Here is a 24446-nt window from a genome sequence, read left to right on the forward strand (position 1 = left end):
GGATCTAACGAGAATACGGAGCAGAAGGGAACAGGACACCTTCTCAAGTCCCCTGCACTGTTTCTTCCCTCTTTCCAATACTCATTGTGAGGAGACCTTGAGGAGAAACTTCCAAACAGTGTAATGCACGGGGCAGCGTGATGACTGTCCGAGCCATTTTCTCTTTAAGCCATCCTTACCTCTCTAGAGCAGCACACTTACCCCCAGATGGCTCTCACAGCAGAAATCCGTACTGATGGGGGTTGTGTTTCATGAAGACCACTGACTGTCGCCTGTAGGAACTGCTGGATCAGCTCAGGGGACATGGCAACAGTAAAGCGACTGGCCGCCCAAAGGGCCCGTCCCAGGAGGAAGGGAGACGCTACGAGAAAGAGAGCAGTCGTAGGTCGGAGGATGAAAAGTTCCTCTCGCCCCTCCTCCCTCCCGACTCCATTTCTCAAATGTTAACTAACTGGATGCTACATAACGTATACGACTATTTGAAAGAAAAAGCACAGTTTCATATGGCAAAAGAATACGTGCCATGGATGGCACAGAATCAATCTGTCAAGTCTACCTCCGACTCCCGACTATTCTGAGCCTGCACGACCAGTTCGTCTAACTCCTTCCCCACTTCCTTCCTATTACCATCCCAACACTAGAACATAAAATCACAGCTTTGATCATGTCAGCCCTCTATTAATAACCTGCCAAATCACTTTAGAGTCCACCAAATATGCACGACACTAGTGATGGCATCAAGGCTCCCGTTATGGGCACTGCCCTCAGGCACATGCCAGTCCTGGAGACTCACACCTTGCTTTGTCCGTTCTGGGCTTGGTTTAATCACACGTCAACACACTCCTCTTTTCTATCACCTCAGTGATCTCTTAGGCTGAGGTGATCGTCACCTCTGAGGCGCCGCTGTCACTCTATACGCTCAGCTTTCTCATCATCTACCAGATTGTGTTTGACGGTCTAACCGCTAGTGTAAGAATTACTAGCCCTGCTTGAGGAGACAATCTTTTCAGCCTGTCAAAGAGCTCAGCTTAGTTATTTACACTACAATATGTAATTGACAGGAGCTATTGAATAGCTCCTAACAAACCAGTAGATCACTAACAATTGAAGTCTACAGAGGCAGTAACTGTCAACGTATGGTCTAGGCACTTCTGAACGTCCTTATAGCTAAAGTTATCACTTTTTAATTTAAACATTTCATAATCTCATGGGTATGGGTGTATGTCTGTGTACTACATGAGTGCCTGGTGCCCAGAAGAGGAAGTGGCATTTCCCTGGAACTGGAGTAACAGACAGTTGTGAGCCACCATGTGGGTGCTGGGAATCAAATGCAGGTTTTCTGGAAGAGCAGCCAGTGTTCTTAACTGCTGAGCCATCTCTCCAGCCCCCCAAAACTTTTTTGTGTATGTGGGGTGGGTTTCAAGACAGGGTAACTGTAGCCCTGGTTGTCCTGGAATTTACTCTGTAGACCAGGGTGGCCTCAAACTCAGAGATCTGCCTGCCTCTTCCTCCCAAGTGCTGGTATTAAAGGTGTGCACCACCACTGCCCAGTTCCCTAAAATCATTTTTTAAGGAATACTAAGCCATTAACTTTTTTGTTCTCATTATTTCAGAAGTGAATAACGCCACTTTCCAGAGGTTACAGGATACATATATGACAACATGGCTTTGATAACTAATGGAATGGATACAAGCCACAATTGTTGTGGGGTTTTTTTGTTGAAAGATTTTAATCTCAGCCAGGCGGTGGTGGCGCATGCCTTTAATCCCAGCGCTAGGGAGGCAGAGGCAGGCGGATCTCTGTGAGTTCGAGGCCAGCCTGGGCTACCAAGTGAGTTCCAGGAAAGGCGCAAAGCTACACAGAGAAACCCTGTCTCGAAAAACCAAAAAAAAAAAAAAAAAAAAAAAAAGATTTTAATCTCAATTATGTGTAAGGATGTGTACACATGAGTGCAATGCCAGTAGTTGCCAGAAGAGGGCATCAGATCCCTTGGAGCTTGAGTTACAAGTAGTGGTGAGCCCTTGGGGTGTTAAGAATTGAACTCAGGCCGGGCGGTGGTGGCGCACGCCTTTAATCCCAGCACTCGGGAGGCAGAGGCAGGCGGATCTTTGTGAGTTCGAGGCCAGCCTGGGCTACCAAGTGAGTTCCAGGAAAGGCGCAAAGCTACACAGAGAAACCCTGTCTCGAAAAACCAAAAAAAAAAAAAAAAAAAAAAAAAGAATTGAACTCAGATGACTGAACTCAGATCAATATACACAAACATATACACAAAACTAAGAAAGGGATGGAGAGTAAGAAGAAAGGGGGCTAAAGACATGGCCCAGGAGTTAAGAATGTTTGCTCTGTAATCATGAGACTGAGAGTTTCCATCAGCATCCATGCAACAAGCCATGAGGCCCAGCAAATGTCTGTAACTCCAGCTCTGACAGGGTAGGTAGGGCAGGAGGACTGGTGGGGCTTGCTGGATTTCAGTCTAGCCGAGATGTGAGCTTCAGGTTCAAGGAGAGACTTTCTCTCAAAGGAATAGGCAGAGAGTGATATAGGATACTTGACAACCTCTTCTGGCCTATGGTGTGCATACTGACGTATGTACTTACACAGACACACAAATATTTAAAAAAGTATGTAAGTGAGTTAACAGCAGATCCCAAGATCTTCTAGAATGCTGGCATATATTAAAACATACCTGACAGGTTGAGGTCTGCAAGGATGACGTTGGTCAGGAACCCATGCATGTCAAAATGGATCCTGCCATTTTTCACACTGTCAGTGATGATGGACTTTACTGAGCCTAGAGCAAGCATGCAGGCCTCATGGATTTTCCACCTGCAAAAAGGATACTGCAGCTGCTAAAACAAAGTACACTTCCAAAATAAAGGGATTCAAGGCAAGGCCATTTAGAAAAGGGTATTCCAGAACGATCTCATCCCAAAGTCATTGTCTGTATTTCTAATTCATTTATTTAAAACAATCTTACACCTACCTACCTACCGTGTGGGAGCATTTAGTAGCAATGGCATGCATACAGAGGTCAGTCCATTACTTCTACCCTGTGGGTTCTAGGGACTGAACTCAGTTTGTCAGGGTTGACAGTAAGTGTCCTTACCTGCTGAGCCATCTCATCAGCCCTCACTATATTATTATTAGTATTATTATTTTGATTTTTTGAGACCATGTTTTCCTGTGTAGTCCTGGAACTTGCTCTGTAGATCAGGCTGGCCTAGAACTCAGAAATTCATCTTCCTGTTTCCTGAGTGCTAGGACTAAAGGCAGGTACAAACCCCCCCCCCCCCCAGCAGCCCTTTTTTTTGAGACAGGGTCTTACATAGGCCAGGCATGCTTCAAATTCACTATGTACCACGATGGCCTTCGACTTACAAATCTCTTGCTCTAGCTCCCAAGTGCTAAGATACAAGTCATGTACCACATCCAGTCTCATCCTTCCGATTCAACACTATTTATTAAATTCCACTGAAACCAATGAAATATAGTCTTCTAATTAAAAACAAAAGTCTTCTCTTTCGAAGCTGTTTAAAAAGGGATTCAGTGAACGTATTCTCCCTCGGATCTGACGCTCCAAACACGTCTCTAAGCAGAGCGCTTCTGCACGTCCTTACCAGTGCTCAGTGCCACTGCTTTTGGTTTGCTCAGCTTCTTGTAAATGCCGAGTGGCTGCTGCAGCCAGGGCTACTGCACTCTCGTTCTGGAAATCTGTGGCCACAGCCTAGGGAGAGAGAAGATTTAAAAATAAATGTCTGTGTGTGGATGGTTCACACTCTTTGACACACCCATACTAAAGCCTGATCAGGTATATTAAAAGTGACCCCATTAGCTCAGGGTCTCTGATGAAATGAAGAACAACACATGAAAATCTGCAGTCTTTATGAATTGTTAGACTAAATAGTTCTAAACAGTTGATGTCTTTGGCTCTATTAAATGAAGCGGAAGAAAAAAATGATAGTTTGGATGACAACGTACCAGAAATTTGTTTTCTTGGAAGCTGACAGATCATGAAAATATAAGGCCACTCTAATCGTGCATAATTTTTTTTCCTGTTCTACTTCTTTTTGGTTCCAGCAATTCAGCGATGGTCCCTTTGCGCATGCTGGACAAGGGCTCTACCACTGAGCTATATTCCCTGCTCTCATGTAGCCTGTCACAGGTACCTTAGAAGAACTAAATAGTATGGAGACATGTTTACCAACAAACCCCAGAGGAAATGGCAGGTTCTTCACAGCATTCTGGCCCAGAGGCAACCCTATGCTCTAGCTGGAGGAGCCAAAGAAATCATGAGCTGATGTTCCATGCTCATCCCCCAACAATCTTTTTAAGTTTGCCAGCTTCTGGTTTGTGCCATGGAGGCTTGCTGAACTCAGAAGCAAACGGAAAGTGTTCCTGACTCAATGAACCAGTTTCGACAACTTTGGAATTTCTAAATCTCAAATTTCATGAGCAACTTTCTTTCTTATATCCTTAAAAAGGCCTGAGGTGAAGCTGCCCAATAGTGCTACTTACCTTGGGTTAGCTGTCTAGGAAGAAGAACTTCTAACTACTGGAGGGTGATTTGGTGGAAGCAGCAACATAACTCTTACCAGCAACAAGTCTTGAGCTGCGATTCTGACCGTGTAGGAGAAAGTGTCGTCATCCTCATCCTCTACAAACTGCTGTGGGTTGGCTGTCCACACTTTAATCTGCCAGGAGGAGGAAGTCAGGTCATTGGGAAGCTGCCATTCTGGGCTCCATGTTCCTTCTTTTTATCAGCAGACACAGGAAGATCTTAGTCTTTCCTCCCAATCACGCTCTACTCTAAAGTCTTTTTCTTTTTGTGACAGGGTTTCAGTAGATAGCCCTGGCTTGCCCTGAACTAAGAGATCTATCTACCTGCCTCCTCGTGCTTTACAGTCTTTTTGTTGTTGTTGTTGAGAAACAAGTCATTTATCCAAATCTGTAGGGATGGCTATTTTTCTGTAGCAGAATCTTTAGAATTTGACAGATTTGTCAGAGGCGGTGATGGCGCACGCTGTTAATCCCAGCACTCAGGAGGCAGAGGCAGGTGGATCTTTCTGAGTTCAAGGCAAGCCTGGTCTACAGAGTGAGTTTCAGGACAGCCAACACTACACAGAGAAACCCTGCCTTGAACTGGCCCCTGAAAAAGAATTTGACAAATTACTTAGTTACTGCCATCAGCTTGTTACTCTGATAAACAGATTTCTCAATGTACTGGGATATTTACTATAAAATTACACCAATTTTTGTGTTGATTTGTATGAAAGATATTGATACTTATATTCTTAAATTTTGTGTAAAAAATTACATTTATGCTCATGAGGAGTTGGTTCTCTCCCACCACATGGGTCCCAGGATGAACTCAGGTCATTAGGCTTGGTGGCGAACGTCTTTACCTGCTGAGCCATCGCAATACGACGCTGATGTATGCTTTTTTTGTATTGTAAAAATACAGTATTTTTATTAATTCTTTGAGAACTTCATACAATGTGTTTTGAGCATATTCACCACTTTACTCTTCCCTGCAACTCACCCCAGATCTGAGGAGATTAGTTTATTTAATTAATTATTAATTAATTAATTAATTCATTCATTTATTTATTTTTTTATCCAAGATAAGTTTTCTCTGTGTAGCCCTGACTGTGTCCTGGAACTCCCTCTGTAGACCAGGCTGGCCTCAAATTCAGATATCCACCTGCCTCTGACTCCTGAGTGCTGGGATTGAAGGCGTGCGCCTCCATGCCTGGCTGGAGAAATGAGTTGTAAAGACCTGGATGTTGTTACTTTTTTGTTCCTCCTCTAAATGCAGATCAGAAAAGCCATGAGACTTCCAAGTGGCTAAAGAACACATGTTGATCCAACAACACAGCAAGTGTGGTGGCAGGAACAGGAGCGGCTGAACAGCCTAGCAGTACATATAGCCCTGCACTCCAGGCTAAGCTAAGAGAATGTTACTCAAATTCAAACAGCTCTCAATTTGGATGGTATGGCTTAGTTAACATGGTGCATTATAGACATGGCTAGACCATGGGGACTCCTAGGGTCCCCATTAAGATCTCACCGATCACTAGTCTCAGCTGCTGCACTCTTCAATGTCCTTTTCTGGTTCCTAATGACCCATCAACCAGGCTGACAGATGATGATGAGTAATTTCACTATTTAAAGAAGTGTTGAATAGGTTCTCATACATACTGTCATCTTTGCTCAGTGGTTTCACAGAGATTTTTCTTTTCTTTTCTTTCTCTTTTTCTTTCTTTCTTTCTTTCTTTCTTTCTTTCTTTCTTTCTTTCTTTCTTTCTTTCTTTCTTTCTTTCTTTCTTTCTTTCTTTCTTTTTCTTTCTTTCTTTTTTTTTTTTTTTGACAGGGTTTCTCTGTGTTGTTTTGGTGCCTGTCCTAGAACTCACTCTGTAGACCAGGCTGGCCTCAAACTCACAGAGATCCGCCTGGCTCTGCCTCCCAAGTGCTGGGATTAAAGGCGTGCACCAACACCGCCCGGCTCAGAGAGATTTTCTAATGGAAAAAGTGTTCTGAAAGTCTGACACCAGAGTTCATAAACCTCTCAATACTCAAGGATCTGGTGATAAAATGATACCAAAACTTCTCTAGGATTTCACATAAGGTTAGTCTCTCAGTGTCTGTTTTTTTTTTTTTTTTTTTTAGAAATGAGATGTCTACTTGACCAAGGTGTCACACTCTCCAAGTTTCCAATGCAAGTTAGTAATTTGTCTCCCAAGTACCATTTACCTGCTCCTCGGTGATCTGCATGTAGAGGATAATGTAGTAAATAAGGTCTGGCAAAGCCTTTTTAACGGTGCTTTTGAATTTGCTGTTTTCTAGTAGGGCATGGACAAATTCAAAAATGCTAAAGACGAGGTTTTCAAAGCCTAGGACTTCTCCTATAGGGAATATACAAGAGTAGAAATTAATGATATGAAAACGAAAAGAAAGCCTTCATTCTGGAAATAAACTACACTATCTTTGTAAATTAATAGAATATGTAAAGTACTTGCTAATTATTCCTGAAGGATTGGTACAGGAGGCTTTAGCTTCCTTCTTTAGAGTCAAAGAAAGGAACTTTGAGGATAGTAAATACTTTGAGGAGTAAAAGAATCACAAATATTGAACATATTTTCCAGCATGTCTGTTTTTGATCTGAAATACTTAAAGAGTGACACAGAAATGGAGAGTATCATCATCTGAGACTTCAAAGTTAAACGAGGCCCATACCCCAGGTAGCTGGATTAGACATCCAGCTGTCACAGCTCCAATGCTGTGCTTTTCAGTGGACTTTGACTGTCCCTAAGGATGAGATGGAAGATGATGAATTCTCAATGCCCCACATAATACACTGAAAAGACGACGCTTTTACTGCCTTTTTGTTTCCTGACTTGTCTTTGTCCAGACTCCTTTCCCTAAGAACCGGTGTTTCTGTTAGGATCAGATAAATTACCTACCGTCAGAGTCCACAGGATCTTCCACTTCCTCTGTGTAATTCACTTCCGTCCTTACATAAGTATGACGCAGAGTAAAGGCAGAGAACCTGGAGTCTGCTGTCTATCTAGTCTACAAGGGAGCGCTACATACCCCAACACTAAGAACACATCTAACTACAGGACCGTGAGACCCAAGCCTTGACCCCCAACTCTAGGCAGTGGGTCTTTTGGGTTCCAGGAAAGGATATAAAGCAGCACTTTCAGTCAGAGTGTTCCAAACGATGGGCAGGATCTGCTGCATGGAGGACACCATGTGCTTCGGGAAGTTTTTCACCAAGGCTGTCACTGCCTGCGAAGAGAAGGCAAACAAAACCACTGAGTAACAAGAAGCAATCAATGATCTCCCTCTCAACTCCAAACCTCACTCACAGCATATCTTTACCTTCAGAACCTCCATCTTGAAACCGCTGTCAGATGTGGGGCCGTCTGGCATCTGGAGGGCCTGAACAAAGGCCTCTGTGAACTGCTGCACCATGGGGAAGATCAGGATTTTGGCTGCACCCTGACAACAGAAACCAAAGTCAGTGCTCAACAAATCCCCAATCCAGAGCTTCAGCACACACTCAAGTCTTAGTTTCGAAGCATCTGAAGCTCTTTCAGGGTCAAGGCCTAATCAAAGGGCACAGCTACAGTCACTGCAGGAATCTCTCAAGACTTCAGACCTCAGCTCCCACCTTCAACTCCTCACTACCATCCTCTTCACAACCTGCCCTACCTGAGCACTGTCAGAAATGCACCTGGATCCCAGACATCAGCATTTCCAGCTATCGGCCTTTCACACAAGAGAGCCATAAGATAGCAGAAAGGCACTGGGCGGTGGTGGTGCACGCCTTTAATCCCAGCACTCCAGAGGTAGAGGCAGGTGGATCTCTGTGAGTTCGAGGCCAGCCTGGTCTACAGGACAGCCAGGACTGTTACACAGAGAAACCTTTATCAGAAAACCACAAAAAAATAGATGATGGTAGAAAGACTCGAGCTATCTAATATGAAAGGGCACAGGAAGAACTGAAGTATAGCTCAGTGGCAGAGTGCTTGCTTAGAATGTGTGAGGGCCTAGGTTTAATTCCCAGCATGGAAAAACCAAACCAAAAAAACAAAAACAAAAACTGAAATAAATAAGTAAATAAAAAGAAAAGGATATAAGGGAAGGTATTTGAAGAAATATAACTAAAACTAAGACATATATGTTAAAAATTGAAACCGTTAAATCTATCTATATAAGACTGGCTAGTCTGTTTTCTGGTAGTTATGAAGTGAGTCATTGGCAATGGAAAGCATTAATAAAGACGTTGAAGTACCAATTTTGTTATTCACCAACCAAAGGCACACTTACCTTTTCCAGCTCCTCCATGTTACAGATCATATGGGCACAAGTAGTAAAAATCTCTACTGCTCGGGAACGAGTTCGAATACCATACACCTGGGGAAAAGATCACGGCACAGTCATGAGATTGGAGTGTAATGTGTCTACATGTGACGAGAAGTAAAACTAGGACTAGTCCATCAACCCTCACAGTTAAAATTAATTCTCTAAAGAGATACAGATTCAGTCCACTTATGTAAAACATGGGTTTCTGTAATTAAGAGAGCATAATGCAATAGAATGTTAGAACTTACTAGAATCAGCCATATATATATATATAGCCCCCCTCCCCTTTTTTTTTGAGAAAGGTTCTCTCTGTAGTCCCCGCTGGCCTACAACTCACTGTGTAGACCAGGCTAGAACTCAGCCTGCCTCTGCTCCCAAGTGCTGGGATTAAAGACACGCTCCACCATGCCAGGCTTGGCTAATGTATGTTTCCTCCCTTTTTTGGAGACAGGGTTGTTTCTCTGACCTCAGCATCCTGAGCATTGTTGGGCTTATGGCATGTGTAGCTGCTGCTGTTTCTTTTTTTTTGTGATGACAGAAGATAAACCAAGACCTTACAAAGATGAATCACATGCTCTGTATGGAGCTGTATCCCCCCTCTCAATGTACCTCTTTTAAAATGTGGAATAGCCAGGTGGTGGTGATGCACGCCTTTAATCCCAGTACTCCAGAGGCAGAGGCAGGCAGATCTCTGTGAGTTTGAGGCCCACCTGGGCTACAGAGTGAGTTCCAGGAAAGGTACAAAGCTACACAGAGAAACCCTGTCTCAAAAACACTAAAAATAAAAAAATTAAAAAAAAAAAATAAATAAAATGTGGAATATTCATTGGGGGCAAGAGATCATGGAGGTTGAATACCTATAAGTGTTCATATATTATTGTGTACAGATCACTATTTATGTACATACTAACACATATATACCTAATACATTAAGAATCTATTCACACAATGAAGTAACAGACTATTTCTAAATCCTTAGCTGAGTAGGCAAGATCAGGAGTGGCACTATGAACTCAAAGAGGATAGGGTGCCATAAACTATGAGTATAGATACAGTTTGGTTACTTTATCAAGTGCTTTATCAAAGGCTTTCCCTTCTAGTCATGAGTTCAAAGACTCTGGTCCACTCAATTTCTGATCTAGATCACTGACAATTCTAGTTTTTGGTACGGGCATCTGTGATAAATACCATGAGAGGTGGATGCTGACCAAAGGCAAACAGGTCTTTTTGCTGTAACCACTGGGCTGAGATTTCATACCTCAGCCATGGTGAATATCTTATACATCTCTGGGAGAATGACAGGAGCAACAAGTGGCATCTGTGTGTCTGTCACTTCTCGAGTAAACTCTGCGAAGACAAAAAGTGAAAAGTGCTTCATAGAGACGAAGTGTGAAAATTCCCAAGCCATCTAGGTGGAGTTCCCAGTCAGCACGTAAGGATGGCTGTCATTCACTCCATGTCTGAGGACTCAATTACAGAAAGATACAAATGTCCCCACCATTTCTTTCTCCTGGCTGACGGAAATGACTTCACTGTACAGTGATTTCCTTAGTCAAGTAGAAACAAGACCCTTATGCATTCCAATCAGGGTAACTGTGCAGCAGCCTTTCTCTCCAGGCTTGTTAAAAAGAAGTCCAACTTTTTTTTTACAGGAAGATTAGGAATAGCTTTCCTTTGGTGGATATCCTGGCACCGTGACTACAAAAATAAAGGATGTTAAAAGTTCAATTCCACAGTGAGGACTGAGCGTGGCCCTCAGTCATAAAGGCTCAGCGAGGGCAGTGAAAGGCTCAGTGAGGAACGTTTTGGCCTTTTTGGTAAGTTTGCTGTTTCTGAGCTAAAAGCTAAGCACTGTCGTGGCCACCAATGGGAACATGGCAGGTAGTCTAAAAGGGTATCTGGGCACAGGAAGAGGAAGCTTGGAAACAAATGAAGCACTTGTCTTTGACACAGAACTGATCATCTACTAGTAACACTGAAAGGACAGTAAAATGTGGCATAGACGTCAAGTCAACTGAGTGTCAAAGTACAGACAGACCGACAAGTGCTGCTGCTCACACACCAGAGGGCAGGAACAGGACAGGCCACGTAGTGTGCACCATCGACCCACTTTTTCTAGTTTACTTTCTGATGCTGTGAGTAAACACTGACCCAAAACAATCTGGGCAGGAAACTGCTTATTTTGGCTTACAGGTTATAGTCTATTATCAAGGGAAGCCAGAGCAGGAACTGAAGAAGAGGCCACAGAGGAGTGCTGCTTATGGGCTTGCTTCCCTTGTTTGCTCAGCTACCTTAGTTAGACAGCCCAGGCCCACTTGCCTAGGGATGGCACCACCCACAGTGGGCCGGGCCCGCCTACATCAATTAGCAATTAAGAAAATGCCTAAAGACATTGGCCCATAAGCCAATCTCAAAGACGAAATTCCTCAGTTGAGGGGTTCTCTTCCCTGGTATGTTAAGTTGATACTAAAGCTAACTATGACAACACTAAATACCCAGAACAAAGAAAGCATAGTGAAAGAGGCAGGAGAAACACAAAGTCCCATGACAGGCAGGCCCACCTCAATAACACATCATTCACCTGAAACTTTAGAAGCCAGCAGGGCTTGGGGGAATGTATTTCAAGTTCTGAAGGAGAACTACTAGCAATCCAGAACACTATAAAGCAAAGCTACTTGTCTTAACTGAAGGGAAGAGAAAAGCTTTCCATGATAAAAATAGATTAAAGGAATCCTTCACAATGAAGAGAAAAAGAAATCCACGAATGAGCCACAGAAAATAAACCATGCTAGAAAAATACTAGGCAAGAGAGGAAGGGGGGGGGGATCACATGATCTTTCTCATATGTGGATGCTAGCTTTGAAATCTTAGATTTGTGTGCTTAATTTGGAGTATCTGTAGTGCTCAGAATAGAAGAGGTCTTAAGGAGTGAGGGGCCAGAAGCCATCTGATATGAACGTAGAGGAATGCTGGGAATTAAAGGTGAGAGACGGGAGAGGAGAGAGTGAAGGCAGCCAACACTAAGGATACAGGAAAACCCCTTATGTTAAGCCACTACTTTGTAAGCTAAGAATATAGTTGCTTGGGGGCTAGAAGGATAGCTCAGCAGTGAAGAGCACTTACTGCTTGCTGTGGAATAATCCTTCTGTACACTGTGTGAATATATGTTGCTATGACTGGTTTAATGAACAAGCTGACTGGCCAATAGCTGAACAGGAGAAAGTTAGGCGGGAAAGCCAAACTGAGACTAAGGGATGAGGAAGGGCAGAATCAAAGAAGACGCCAACCAGCCACTGAGGAAGCAGGACATGTAGAAAATGAGGTAACAAGCCATGACCCATGTGGCAAAGCATAGATAAGAAATATGGGTTAATTTAAATGTAAGAGTTAGCTAGTAACAAGCCTGAGCTATTGGCTGAGCATTTATAATTCATATTAAGCCTCTGAGTGATTATTTGAGAGCAGTTACAGGACAAGAAACTCCATCTACAATTGTTCTTGAGGAGGACCTGGATTCAGCTCCCAGATTTTAGGTCTGCTCATAGGAGGGAATTCATGCCTGCTGGTCCTGTAAATCTGGTCAAATGACCATGGTTTGGGAGGTCCTAGGTCTTGGAGGAAACTCATTACTTTTGTTAAGTAGCATGTTCTCAAACTTCCTTCTAAAATATTTATGCTTAAACTCACGGATTAGTGTTGCACACAATCTCGGCTAGTGTTTCTCTCTGCAGGTCAGCAGAAACTCATAACTGGTCAAAGTGCTGAGAATAAGTGACTATTTATTGAGTGCTTAGCTCTAAAGGGACATTTCTGCAAGCCCTCCACCCCACCCCAAGGCTCAGGGAAAATCACAGAAGATGGCTCAGAAGGAATGTAAGAACTGTTGGATGGAGAGGAGTGCTATGAAAGCTGTCTTTGGGATATAACATGGTCAATGTACTCATGAACTCACAGCAGCTATTGTTACCTGCACAAGGTCACACCAACGTCAGTTAATATTCCAACAGCAAGAATGACTAGACTCAGTGGTTAACATGAAAAGGTGGGTGGTATAAAGGGAGAATAGGGACATGTTGGGGATACTAAGGAGAGTGGAGTGGGAGTCAAGGGTGGATATGACTAAGATACATTTTTTTTACATGTTTGAAACTGTCAAAAAATACATTTAAGATATTCCATTTAAAAAGAGAAAAGCCAGGCAGTGGTGGCAGGGAGATCTCTGAGTTTAAGGCCAGCCTGGTCTATACAGTGAGTTTTAGGACAGTCAGGACTACAGAGAAACCCTTTCTCAAAAAAAAAAAAAAAAAAAAAAAAAAAAAAAAACAACAACAACAACAAAAAAAAAACACAGAGGAAGAGAGAGAGAGAGAGAGAGAGAGAGAGAGAGAGAGAGAGAGAGAGAGAGAGAGAGAGAACACGAGAACATTTCATATAAACTGTGTAAATTGGCAGGTCTCAGAGAAACAGGTAAGCTACTGGTGTGATTTCCATAAACCTATAGGAACAGAGGGTAAAGATGATTTTGAAAAGATCAGCACAAGCTGGCTGGTGCACACCTTTAATCACAGCATTTTGGAGGCAGACAGATCTCTGTGAGTTTGAGGCCAGCCTGGTCTATGAAGTAAATTCTAGGACAGCCAGGGCTGTTCACAGAGAAACCTTGTCTTGAAATATAAAACAAAATGTTGGTTGGGGCTGGAGAGATGGCTCAGCAGTTAAGAGCACCGACTGCTCTTCCAGAGGTCCTGAGTTCAATTCCCAGCAACCACATGGTGGCTCACAACCATCTGTAATGAGATCTGGTGCCCTCTTCTGTATACATAATAAATAAATAAATCTTTAAAAAAAAAAAAATGTTGGGAGGCCCTGCTGGTCAGAGGTTACCGTCTACCATGGCCTGGCAGCTCTCTCCTGAGTTTGGAAACAAGGAGGACACCCCCGCCCCCGTCCGCCACTGCTGGGTATAAAGGTGTGTACAGCCATGCTCAGCTGAACCCTGGCTACTCTCAATTTTTCCTTGGTGCAACTTAGCAGTGGAGTACAAAGTCCTTGAGTTTTAATTACTGTACACATCATCTCATGTGTTTATATATTATCATTTAAAGATGGAACTCTCAATTGAGACTTTTTCAAGATTTATAGAACCAGCTATATAGAAAAGAATACTTAAGAATTATGGTAGTACTAAAACTACACAGAGAAACCCTGTCTCGAAAAACAAAAGCAAACAAAAAATTATGGTAAACCTAATGACTAAAGTCTACTCAGAGTCTACTTCATTGTCAGTTAGTTATTATGCTCAATGCTTTACATAGATTAGCACATGTCGGCTGCCAAAACTTCCTTTGAGGTTAGCATCTGTAGTGGTTTGAATGAGAATGGCCCCATAGGCTCCTATATTTGGATGCTTAGTCACCAGGAAGTGGAATTGTTTGAGAAGGATTAGGTGTGGCCTTGTTGGAGGAAGTGTGACATGACACTGGGTGGGTTCTGAGGTTCCAAAAAGCCTCTCAGGTCCAGTGCCTGCCTCTCTGCTGTCAGATCACAAGGAAAAACTCTCAGCTGCTGCTCTAGCACCACGCCTGCCTGCCCCCACCAAGACAATCATGGACGAACCTCTAAAACTGTAAGCAAGCCCCAATTTTGTACGAGCTGTGTTGGTCATGGTATTTCTTCACAGCAGCAGAACAGTAACTAAGATAGCATCTTAGAAACTAAGGCTCAAAGAGGCTAAGTGAAGTGTGAAGGTGCAGTCAGAATATAAACCCAAATCTAAGCATTGGTTTGCCATGCACTCCTGTATCTTTGTATGTGTGGTATTCCGGCTGGAACCCGGTGCCCTGTGCATGCTTTGTCACTGAACCATACCCTCGGCCTTCAGTCTTCCTAAGTCAAGATTTGGAGTATAACTGTACTAACTCAATTCCCTGGAAAGAACCAGTGGAACTTCTGGTGGCTATGGAGATAAAAACTAGAAGAGCGATATTTACAAAAACCTAGAAGAGAGGAGCAACATGTAATAGATCTTTGGTCTGGGTCACATTATTACATAGCTCTCAATTGTTCCTCTCAAGGAAGGTCAAATACCAACACCAGGGAAATGCTTCAGGTACCTGTCAACACACGCATGGCTCCATGGACGGCATTTAAGTCTCCGCTCACCAACATCTCCATGAGCAGATTGAAGAGTTGGGGCCAGGCTTCAGGCCAATCCCAATGGGCAATGGCTGACACAGCATAGGCCACACTGGAGCGCACTTTGCTTATTGATTCTCTCAACCCATTGGGTAATAGCTCCCGGATAACAATTTTTGCCTATAAAGGAGAAAAGGCCACTTGTCATTAATCAGGTGGTAAGCTGTATGTAGGCAGAGCCCCATCTGCTTTGGGACTATGTTAGCTGCTCAGTTACAGTAGCCACATTTCTTACTTACTTCTAATTGTTTTGTTTTTTTAGGACAAGGTTTCTTTTTTTTTTTTTTTTTGGTTTTTCAAGACAGGGTTTCTCTGTGTAGTTTTGCGCCTTTCCTGGAACTCGCTTTGGAGACCAGGCTGGCCTCGAACTCACAGAGATCCGCCTGCCTCTGCCTCCCGAGTGCTGGGATTAAAGGCGTGCGCCACCACCGCCCGGCAGGACAAGGTTTCTTTATGTAGCCCTGGCTGTGATAGAACTCACTCTGTAGACCAGGCTGGCCTTGAGTAGATCCGCCTGCCTCGGCCTCCCAAGTGCTGGGACTGGAGGCGTGTGTTACAATGCCTGGCCCAGTAGCCCCATTTTAAGAGTTCACCAGCCACAGTGATGCTCATATTGGACATCACACATAATCATAGAAGGTTCCAACCCACAGTACTAGACCTTGTGTCTCATCTTTTCTTGGGTACTCAGTACAATTGCTAAGCAACCACCTCAAGAAGAAGTATTATTTCATTTAATTATCAAGCCCTTTGAAATTGGTAATTTTAATTCTAATTTAGGAAACTGAGTATTCACAGCTAAATATGTTTCAAATGCTCTCATGGTCTGCAAAAGGGCAGAACTGGAATTTGAACACAGTCCATCATGATACTCTTATTAGTAGCACAGTACTTATAATGCCACCCACCAATCTATTTTCTTCCTCCTCTTGTTTTCTGTTATCAAAAAATGTTACACTAATGCTGAATATATTAAGACTACCTCTCACATCTTTGCAGGGAGACTAGCCACGGAACTGCCTTTACCCTTTCTGTAGTTTCAGGAGGTCTGAATTTCTCCGATTGGGAACACCAGTGAGTTTCCACATACTGCTTCAAGATGACCGACGCCAGCTGGGGAGAGAGTAAGTCATCAGGTGCAACACCAAACAGGACTTCTTCTTTTTTTTTTTTTCCTTTTCTTTTTGGTTTTTTGAGACAGGGTTTCTCCGTGTAGTTTTGGTGCCTGTCCTGGATCTTGCTCTGTAGACCAGGCTGGTATTGAACTCACAGCGATTCACCTGGCTCTGCCTTCCGAGTGCTGGGATTAAAGGTGTGCGCCGCCGCCGCCGCCACCACCCCGGCCAAGGACTTATTTTCACACATAAAAATCATACACTTGGGTTGATCAATTTGAATCATATCTAAATCTGGTATAAAATTCTGTTTTACACATTGCCCTTATTCTTTCTCTTTCCCCTAAAACAGTTTACTTACTAAGTAAAGGGAATTTTCCTTGGGTCAGTCTGGACTCACCTGACGGATGGCCAGTGCCCCCTGAGGATCTACAGTCAGCTCTGCGAGGTGAACACCAAATTCTGAAACAGGAAATTTTTACTGTGAGTCTAAAGATATTCATCAAAGTCATAGCAATTCACCTTGATGCCACAAGGGAAGATTTTAGAAAGTGCAGCATTTATGACATTAGATTTGAGAAAACCTGGCTCAACAGGCTTAACCCTAAAAAACAAAACAAATTAAGGGCCGCAAACAACAGTTTTCAACGTGCAATACAAACTTTAGAAAAAGATAGGATTTTGCCATGTAGCTTAGTCTTGAACAAGAGCCTCCTGCCTCAGCTCTCAAGCGCTGGGTCACAGGTGTGAGTCACATGCTTGATTAACAAGTCTTGGACTGCATATTGGGAGTATGTTATACACTCTCACTACCAAATAAAAATAGATCTGTTCACATTCACCAAGTAGTCAATGCTGTATCAAGAATGTAAAATCAAAGGTACATCATAATTTTATATCTCATAATCTAGGATTATGCAAGCCAATATAGTTGCCACTAGTCACAAAGACTGAGATGGTTGTAAATGTAAACACCCTACATTTCAAATTCAGCATGAAAAGTAAGTATCTTAATAATGTTTTTCTTTGCAACAGACTGTCACTATATAACCCTGGCTGGCCTCAAACTCATATAGACCCCCCAGCCTGACTTTTGAGTGCTAAGACTAAAGACATGCACAACCCTACCATCCTCAAAACACCAAACCAAAACCTGATTATATGTGGAAATACACCAGGTTAAATGAGTACAGTATTTAATTCATTAGCTAATTAACAAGGTCTCACCATGTAGCTGTGACTAGCCTAGAACTTATTATGTACATTAGGCTGACCTCTGCCTCTAGAGTGCTGGGGTTAAAGGTGTGTGTCAGTACAACCAGCCAGTATTAAAATTATTATTTATAGTTTTATTTCTATGTGTATTCATGAATCAATGTATGCCACATGTATGCAACTTGAGCCTTCCAACATAGGTGCTGGGAACTAAACTTAGGTTTGGTTTTGGAAGAGCATTAAAAGCAGCTCTTAATCACTGAGCTATCTCTCTAGCTTTACGTATTGTTTTTTTTTTAACCTCTTTAATATGGCTAGTAGGAAATTTAAAATTTTATGTGACCCAAACCACACACGCACACACGCACACGCACACACACACACCTCTCACCCCCTGACAAACAAACAAAACAACCTAGCAAGGGCTCTGGATTTAGTCAAGTTTAAGCTCAAGCCTTGAAGCTACCACACTGTCCTTAGGTAAGTTATTTATCCTTTAAACCCATTTCTAAATTCACAAAGAAAGACTAATGGTATCAATAAAACAACCCTCTAAAGACTGAGTGATTTAACGCATGTGCTTAGCATGGACCTGTCACAGAGTAAGAAGTATGACAAAAATTATTTCCCTATTTATTATTTTTATTGCCCATCATTATGTAAGGTTAAAGGAACTCACCATGTGTTTTCTAGTAATTCTAGGGTTTTATTTTCTTACATTTAGGGTGTTAACTCATTGGGGCTTGTTTTTCTATATGGTACAAATGCAGATCTAATTTCAAATGGTTATGCAATTGTCCCAAACCCATTTAAAAAGTTCCATCTATTCAGGTATGGTGGTGCACACCTTTAATCTCAGCACGCGGGAGGCAGAGGCAGGCAGATCTCTCAGCCTGGTATATAGAGTGAGATCCAGGAGAGCCAGGGCTACACAGAGAAATCCTGTCTCAAAAAACAAACAAACAAACAAACAAACAAAAAACCCAAAAAACAAAGAACAAAAAGGGAAAAATTTCCATCTCTATTTCCTCTCCTTTTCATATCCTGCCTTTAGTGAGACAGGGTCTTACTGCAACCCAGGCTGGCCTCAAATTGGCAACAATTCTATTGCCTTGACCTCCTAAGAGATGGGATCACAAAGGTTAGCTACCACGTCCAGATGGTTTGTTTCTTTTTCTTTTGGACAGTATCTCACTATGTCGTCCATGATGGCCTTGAACTCAAAATTCTCTTGCCTTAGTCTTCTTACAGCTACAATTACAAGTGTGCACCACCCAGCTAGCACTTTTGCATTTTGACTCTGACCTATCACGTAAGGCAGATACAAAATTTTCTACTCATGTTGGTATACAAAAATTGTTTCCAGATTTTGGGGTATTATCAAATTTTCAGAGCAGAGATGCTCTTGTTTTACTCAATCTATGGGCACTTGTGTATGTTTTTTTAGACTTTATATTCTGTAACTACCTTTCTATTTACATGCCACTGTCACAGTGCTAATTATAGAAACTTTATATATACTATTTAAATGTCTGTAGAATTTGTCCCTTCTGGTAGTTTTGCTTTTCAATGTTTTTATAGTTACTCTTCAATCTCTATTTTTCTATATGCCCTTTAGAATCAACTTGTCTAGTTCATCTAATAATGTCCTATTGTCTGAGCTAGTAACAGGGTGTCTTTCCAATTTGTCCACATTTAATGCAGGGCTGGGGAGACAGCTCAGTAGTTAAAAGTACTTGTGCTTCCAGAGGACCCAGGTTTGATTCCCAGGACCCACATGGTGGCTCACAACTGTGTCTAGTTGTCCCCTCTAGTCTTAGGGGATCCAATGCCCTTTTCTGGCTTCTGAGGGCACTGTAAGCAAACAGTGCATAGACATACATGCAGGCAAAACATCCACACACAGAAAATAATACAATTAAAAAAAACTCTGCCCACTGGGGGGGGGGGCACAATATCAACTACAGGAACAATGACTCTCCCGCATTAAAAAGAAGTATCCTGTAACTGATTCTTATAGTTCCTGTTTGTGTTATTCCAAATTATTGAATCTTTTTTGATTGAAATTATAAGTGGTTTTAAGTTTCAAAACAAGTTAGAGCCTTTGTGTATAAGAAAGTAAGCCATTGGTTTTTACGTTTTGTCCTTCAATTTTACCAGATCCTCAAGCTCATTCTTTTTAATGTCTTTATTTTAAATTAATTTATTTCTTGCAACAGGAGGGATCAGAGCTGGGACTTTTTGCCAGCTAAGTGTTCTGCTGCTGAGTCCTACCCAGCCCCTCTCGAAGCTACAGTGTTTGATACTTTTCTATTGCATCCATCATGGCCCTCAGGAAAGAATGAGACTATCTGTAAACCAGGACAAAATAGGTTTTTTAAAAAAAATTTTATTAAATGCTAAACCACAAACACTTAAAACCTCCAGAATTACCTCTATGGAAATTCACTCTGATTCCTAAGATTGTTTCGGCTAGTTCAGATTCTGAGTAAATATCAAAAGCCCATTTATTACAATAAAGATACAGGTGTCTAAAACCCAATGTTATATGATTCAACTTTTAGAATGGACTTGAAAACACAGAGGAGTCATTTATAATTTAAAAAGACCTTTGTTTTGCTTTGTTTCTTTGAGATAGGGTCTCACTATTTCTCATTATGTAGACCAGGCTGGCCTCCAAATCAGAGATCCACCTGCCTCTGCCTCCTGAGTGCTGGGATTGAAGGTGTGTGCCACCATGCCCAGCTGTCTTATGAAGACCTCTTAAATACCAATGTTTAGATTTAAAAAGTATATCAAATCTATAGTTAAATCTATTTCATCTTTTTCACATAAAAGAATGTGTATGGTGTTTTGCCTGCATTTATGTCTGTGCATGACATGTGTGTAGAGCCCAAGGAGGCCAGAAGGTGGATCCCTTGGGCTCAAGTTACAGACAGCTCAGGTGTTGAGAATTAAACCCTGGTTCTCTGGAAGTATAGCCAGTATTCTTAACCATTGAACCATCTCTCCAGAATTAGTTTTAAAAGGACAGAGAGCCCAGCAAGATAGTTGAGCAGGCTAAGGCACTAGCTATGAAGTGTAATGACCTGAATTTGATCCCTGGAACCCACATGATGGAAGGAGAGAACCAACCCCAACAAGTTGTCTTCTGATCTCCACATACATGCCACGGCACAAACCCCATCTCCATAAATAAATAAATGCAATAAAAAGGATAAAGAAGACTACTAGTAAAGGCACCCATACTTGCAATTCAGATACTTAGTGTGATAATGGACATTAACCTCATACTTCAAGTCGATCTTGTCTTGGTCTTTCTGGACACAGTGAATCAATTCTAGTGTGCCTCATTCGACTTCCTTCAGAATGACCTACAAATATATTCATAAACTGCCTGGAACACACAGAACTTTCTTTTAAGGCACTATTTAAATAACACTTACGTGGGTTTTAAAAGTTCCCAGCAAGAGCTTAATTTTTGGACATTCCTATACGGACAAACTAAAATGAGGCAAAAATAAGCAAAATATTCAATTATACAGCAAAAAAAGATACTGAGGAATAAGACTTTTTGAGGTTTTGAAATGTGAGTTGAAACTATAAAGCGTAAATAGATTTGAATGATTATCTTTCAATGAGAACACTGATACTCGTAGTTCTAGGGTGATGGAGCATAGAGAAGAGAAGAGAACCCACATAGTTCTCAGCCGTCCACACAGGCACCCACAGAAGAGCACTGGAGCACCCAGGAGAACTGCACACGGCTCCTACGTCACCAACCAGAACTCCAAGTCTACTTGTCAGAGAAAAGCTTCCATGAAAAGTTTTTTTGGTTCTTTTTGGTGTCTGTGTCTAGAGAAGGTAGCACTCTGGTGATGGTCACAAAGCTGGGAGCTTCTCTCTGCCCCAGTCCTGAGGTAGCTGTATTTGGTAACCTATCAAAGACACACCTCACACTCCATTCAACGGCTAGGCTAGAGGATGATGAGTCTAGAATAACCCAAGATTAAGAGCTACATGGGGAACTGAAGTGTAAGTCCACCAGGAGTCCCCACCTACAAGTACTTTAAGATGCATTTGCTGTAAAAGTCTATTTCCTTCACCTAAGAGGGAAGGTTGAAAGTTCAGCTGACATGAATGCCTGTTTAAAAGGGAAAAGACAAGCTCAAGACTAACCTGGTTTACTAAGACAAGACCGAAAATAGAATGACTAGGATATATTCTCTTCTCTACAAGTTCCTAGAGTTTCAAAACTATTAACTTTCAAATTTTAAAGACAAAAACTAATTTGCATTAGGCTATAGTGGGATATAAGAAAGGAAATTTCTGCCTAAATTGTACAGCCCTGCGTCATACTAAAAACTAATTTACATGGAAGTCAATACTTGAAGAATACACCATTGGCAATGGTGGTGTGGTACTGATAATCAACTCTGCTATAAAGCTAATGCAAAGAAAAAGAGACAACTGTTTTTTGAAGTATCTCCACAAAACAAATTCTCCACAAGGCAAATTCTTGAGAGTGTAACTAAAAGAACAAACACCTGTTGAAGTTCACAGCCTAGGCTTACATACATCAACACAGTTGCTTTACACTGCTGATTTCTGTCACAGGGCAGAAAACCCCATCGAACGTGAATTTGAACACTTTTACTGACAGAATCTATACGATACCATTTGAAAAAAAATCCAACTAAATATAGCTGTTAAAAAACAAACAACACTTCTTTTTATGTGTGGACACAAGTCCTTTGGAGATTCCCTGTTTTATGGATATGTGCTAAATAACTTACTTGGGAATAATGAAAGCAGAGAAAATACAAGAGACACACACACTGGACTTGGAAGGGACTAATTCAGATTAAAGTAAGATTCAATCTAAGACACTGAACCAAAGAAGAACGCTCCTATGAGCGATATAGGAAGTCAGCTTCCCAGAGCCATTCTGTCAGGAAACCCAATTCCCTTAGCTCCCCTTTCCAAGGTTAAATAGGGACAGCCTTATTTGGTCAATCTAGATTTTTTCCACCTGACTTTCCTGGGTGCCTCCACTCCAAACTGACAAGCCCTGACCGTTCTAAGAAAGTCTTTGCCTTCTCTCACCTCTTGGGCTCATGTCCCACACTAAATTCACTTGCTAGTCTTTCGGGTGTCTGTTCGTCTTCTCCGACCCTATCTGGCAACAAATACCCGTTTAAACTTTGGCTTAGATGGGAAAATGCAGAAGAGGGCAGGGAGGATAAAGGACAGGAAAAGAAATGCATTGTTGCTATTCTTAAGGGTCTACCAGAGAAACATAAGATTTGCCAGTGCTTTGACAGCCAACGTTAAGGGACTGTGAACAGACTATCTGTAGTAAAGAGTTTTAGGCAGCACTCGGGAGAAGCCCCCTATCTGTCACAAAGTGGGAAAGCACCACAAAACCATAGCTTAAAGGGAAAAGAAAACTCTACCACTGGCCTTTTTCCGAGCGTGGCCGCCTTCCGCTCGGTTCAGTGCCCGCCACATGCCCAGGAGCGCTTCTGGATCCTTGCGGGGCGCCCTCCGCAGGTGGACAGTGCTTATGCTACACTGTAAGAAAGCCAGAAAAGTGCCCATGAGAACCAGAAAGCATTGCCAGCCAGCAGGATCACCTCTCTAGGCCTCTAAGATGGGAAAACCATCATATACAACTGAGCAGCATCTGAATGCCAGGAAAACTGAGGGAGAGAATTATCCATACCCTCTGGTCAACGCCATGGTGGGAGATGGAAAGAAACTATGTATTCACTTGGGAGCAAGGCAGAAGACTGGGCTGGGAATGTAGCTCAGTGGTAGAATGCTTGCCTAGCCAGCATGCACTGGCCCTAAGCACAGAAAAAAAGACAAAATACCAAGTCAAGGGCAAATGTTGGGGGGGGGCATATATTCATTTCTCATAGATAAAAATAAATAACAAGAGAAAAGAAAAAAGACTAGGTCTAAACCTAGTTATTTTACAAAAAATCTCAGCTCTGCAGGCTAAAGACCTTAAGGCTGTATTCCAACACTTAGGATGCTCTTCTTAAAGAAAAGTGGGAAAGTAAAGGAAAAAGGAAGAATTCTATTTTGAGATATAAGAAGTAAAGCATTAATATGCCAGAAACAAAGAGGTGACATTCTAAAAGTGGTCTTACCATAAATTGAATTAAAAAAAAGAAGAAGTTGACAGAACATGAAGATTCTGAAGGAAGAGACCTTTGGTAATCTGCTTCCCTTATCTAATGCTCATGGTACTGAAGGCTTGATATGTCCCTATGTACTAATGAAACAGAATTGTAAGAATATGCTAAAAAATAAAAAAACCTTTTTCCTTTTATCCTATGTGGGTAGGGCTAAGATTTGACAAACCACGCTGAAGAAAACCCAAAGGGGACAGTTATCTGCTGAGTACCATACTGCATGGGAATTCCAGACTTCCGACAATGCCCGATGAAGTGGTAACTGTCTCCTCCTCTGTGTGCGGCAATGGGGCTTTAAGTAGGTAAAGTTTTCAGGGTTCCCCTAGATCCAAGCAATTAGGGAAAAGGGCAAATGCAGGAGTTCAAGAAAATCTTTCTAGGACATCAGGCTAATAAAAAAGGAATCAAGAGGATCTCTGACATACAGTTTTTTAGCTTCTAAGAGTATTCGGTCATTCTGGATAATGTGGTAATTGATTGTGTTATTTCTCAGAAAATACAAGCTGGAAGACATAAAGAATAATCTGGATATAACTTTTGCCTTAGAAACCCCATTTCTTTCTTTTTTCTTTTGTTTTTGTTTTCAAGGCAGGGTTTCTCTGTGTAACAGCCCTGGCTGTCCTGGAACTCTCTCTGTAGACCAGGCTGGCCTCGAACTCACAGGGACCCACCTGCCTCTGCCTCCCGAGTGCTGGGATTAAAGTTGTGCGCCAGCACCGCCCGGCAGAAACCTCATTTCTTAAGAGAAGTGCTTGTTTGAATCCCATCTATAGGTCCGAAGGCTGCAGCTAAGTAGCAGGATACTTGCCTAGCACACACAAAGGCTCTAAGTTTTACCCCTAACACTGG

At 42.1% G+C, this 24446-nt stretch overlaps 1 protein-coding gene across 6 annotated transcripts in view; it reads right to left on the reverse strand.

The window, feature by feature from the left end:
- The window catches only part of Ipo9 (importin 9), a 44558-nt gene that overhangs the window by 17452 nt on the left and 2660 nt on the right, over window positions 1-24446 (reverse strand). For 2 of the 6 annotated variants that reach the window (XM_076547500.1, XM_076547501.1), the window contains exons 2-15: window positions 22858-22968; window positions 16580-16641; window positions 16091-16177; window positions 14983-15184; window positions 10128-10216; window positions 8834-8920; window positions 7883-8002; window positions 7689-7789; window positions 7462-7520; window positions 6752-6903; window positions 4594-4692; window positions 3619-3725; window positions 2688-2827; window positions 202-361 (exon numbers count right to left, since the gene is read on the reverse strand). In XM_076547500.1, coding sequence (XP_076403615.1) covers window positions 202-361; window positions 2688-2827; window positions 3619-3725; window positions 4594-4692; window positions 6752-6903; window positions 7462-7520; window positions 7689-7789; window positions 7883-8002; window positions 8834-8920; window positions 10128-10216; window positions 14983-15043 — 1175 coding nt within the window. In that variant the 5' untranslated portion in view covers window positions 15044-15184; window positions 16091-16177; window positions 16580-16641; window positions 22858-22968. Of the gene's footprint in view, window positions 1-201; window positions 362-2687; window positions 2828-3618; window positions 3726-4593; window positions 4693-6751; window positions 6904-7461; window positions 7521-7688; window positions 7790-7882; window positions 8003-8833; window positions 8921-10057; window positions 10217-14982; window positions 15185-16090; window positions 16178-16579; window positions 16642-22857; window positions 22969-24446 lie in introns of all 6 variants that reach the window. The other 4 variants (XM_006982441.4, XM_076547499.1, XM_076547503.1 and 1 more) reach the window with 3 other exon arrangements.

This window comes from Peromyscus maniculatus, chromosome 11 (genome assembly GCF_049852395.1).
Source record: "Peromyscus maniculatus bairdii isolate BWxNUB_F1_BW_parent chromosome 11, HU_Pman_BW_mat_3.1, whole genome shotgun sequence".
NCBI classification, from domain to species: domain Eukaryota; kingdom Metazoa; phylum Chordata; class Mammalia; order Rodentia; family Cricetidae; genus Peromyscus; species Peromyscus maniculatus.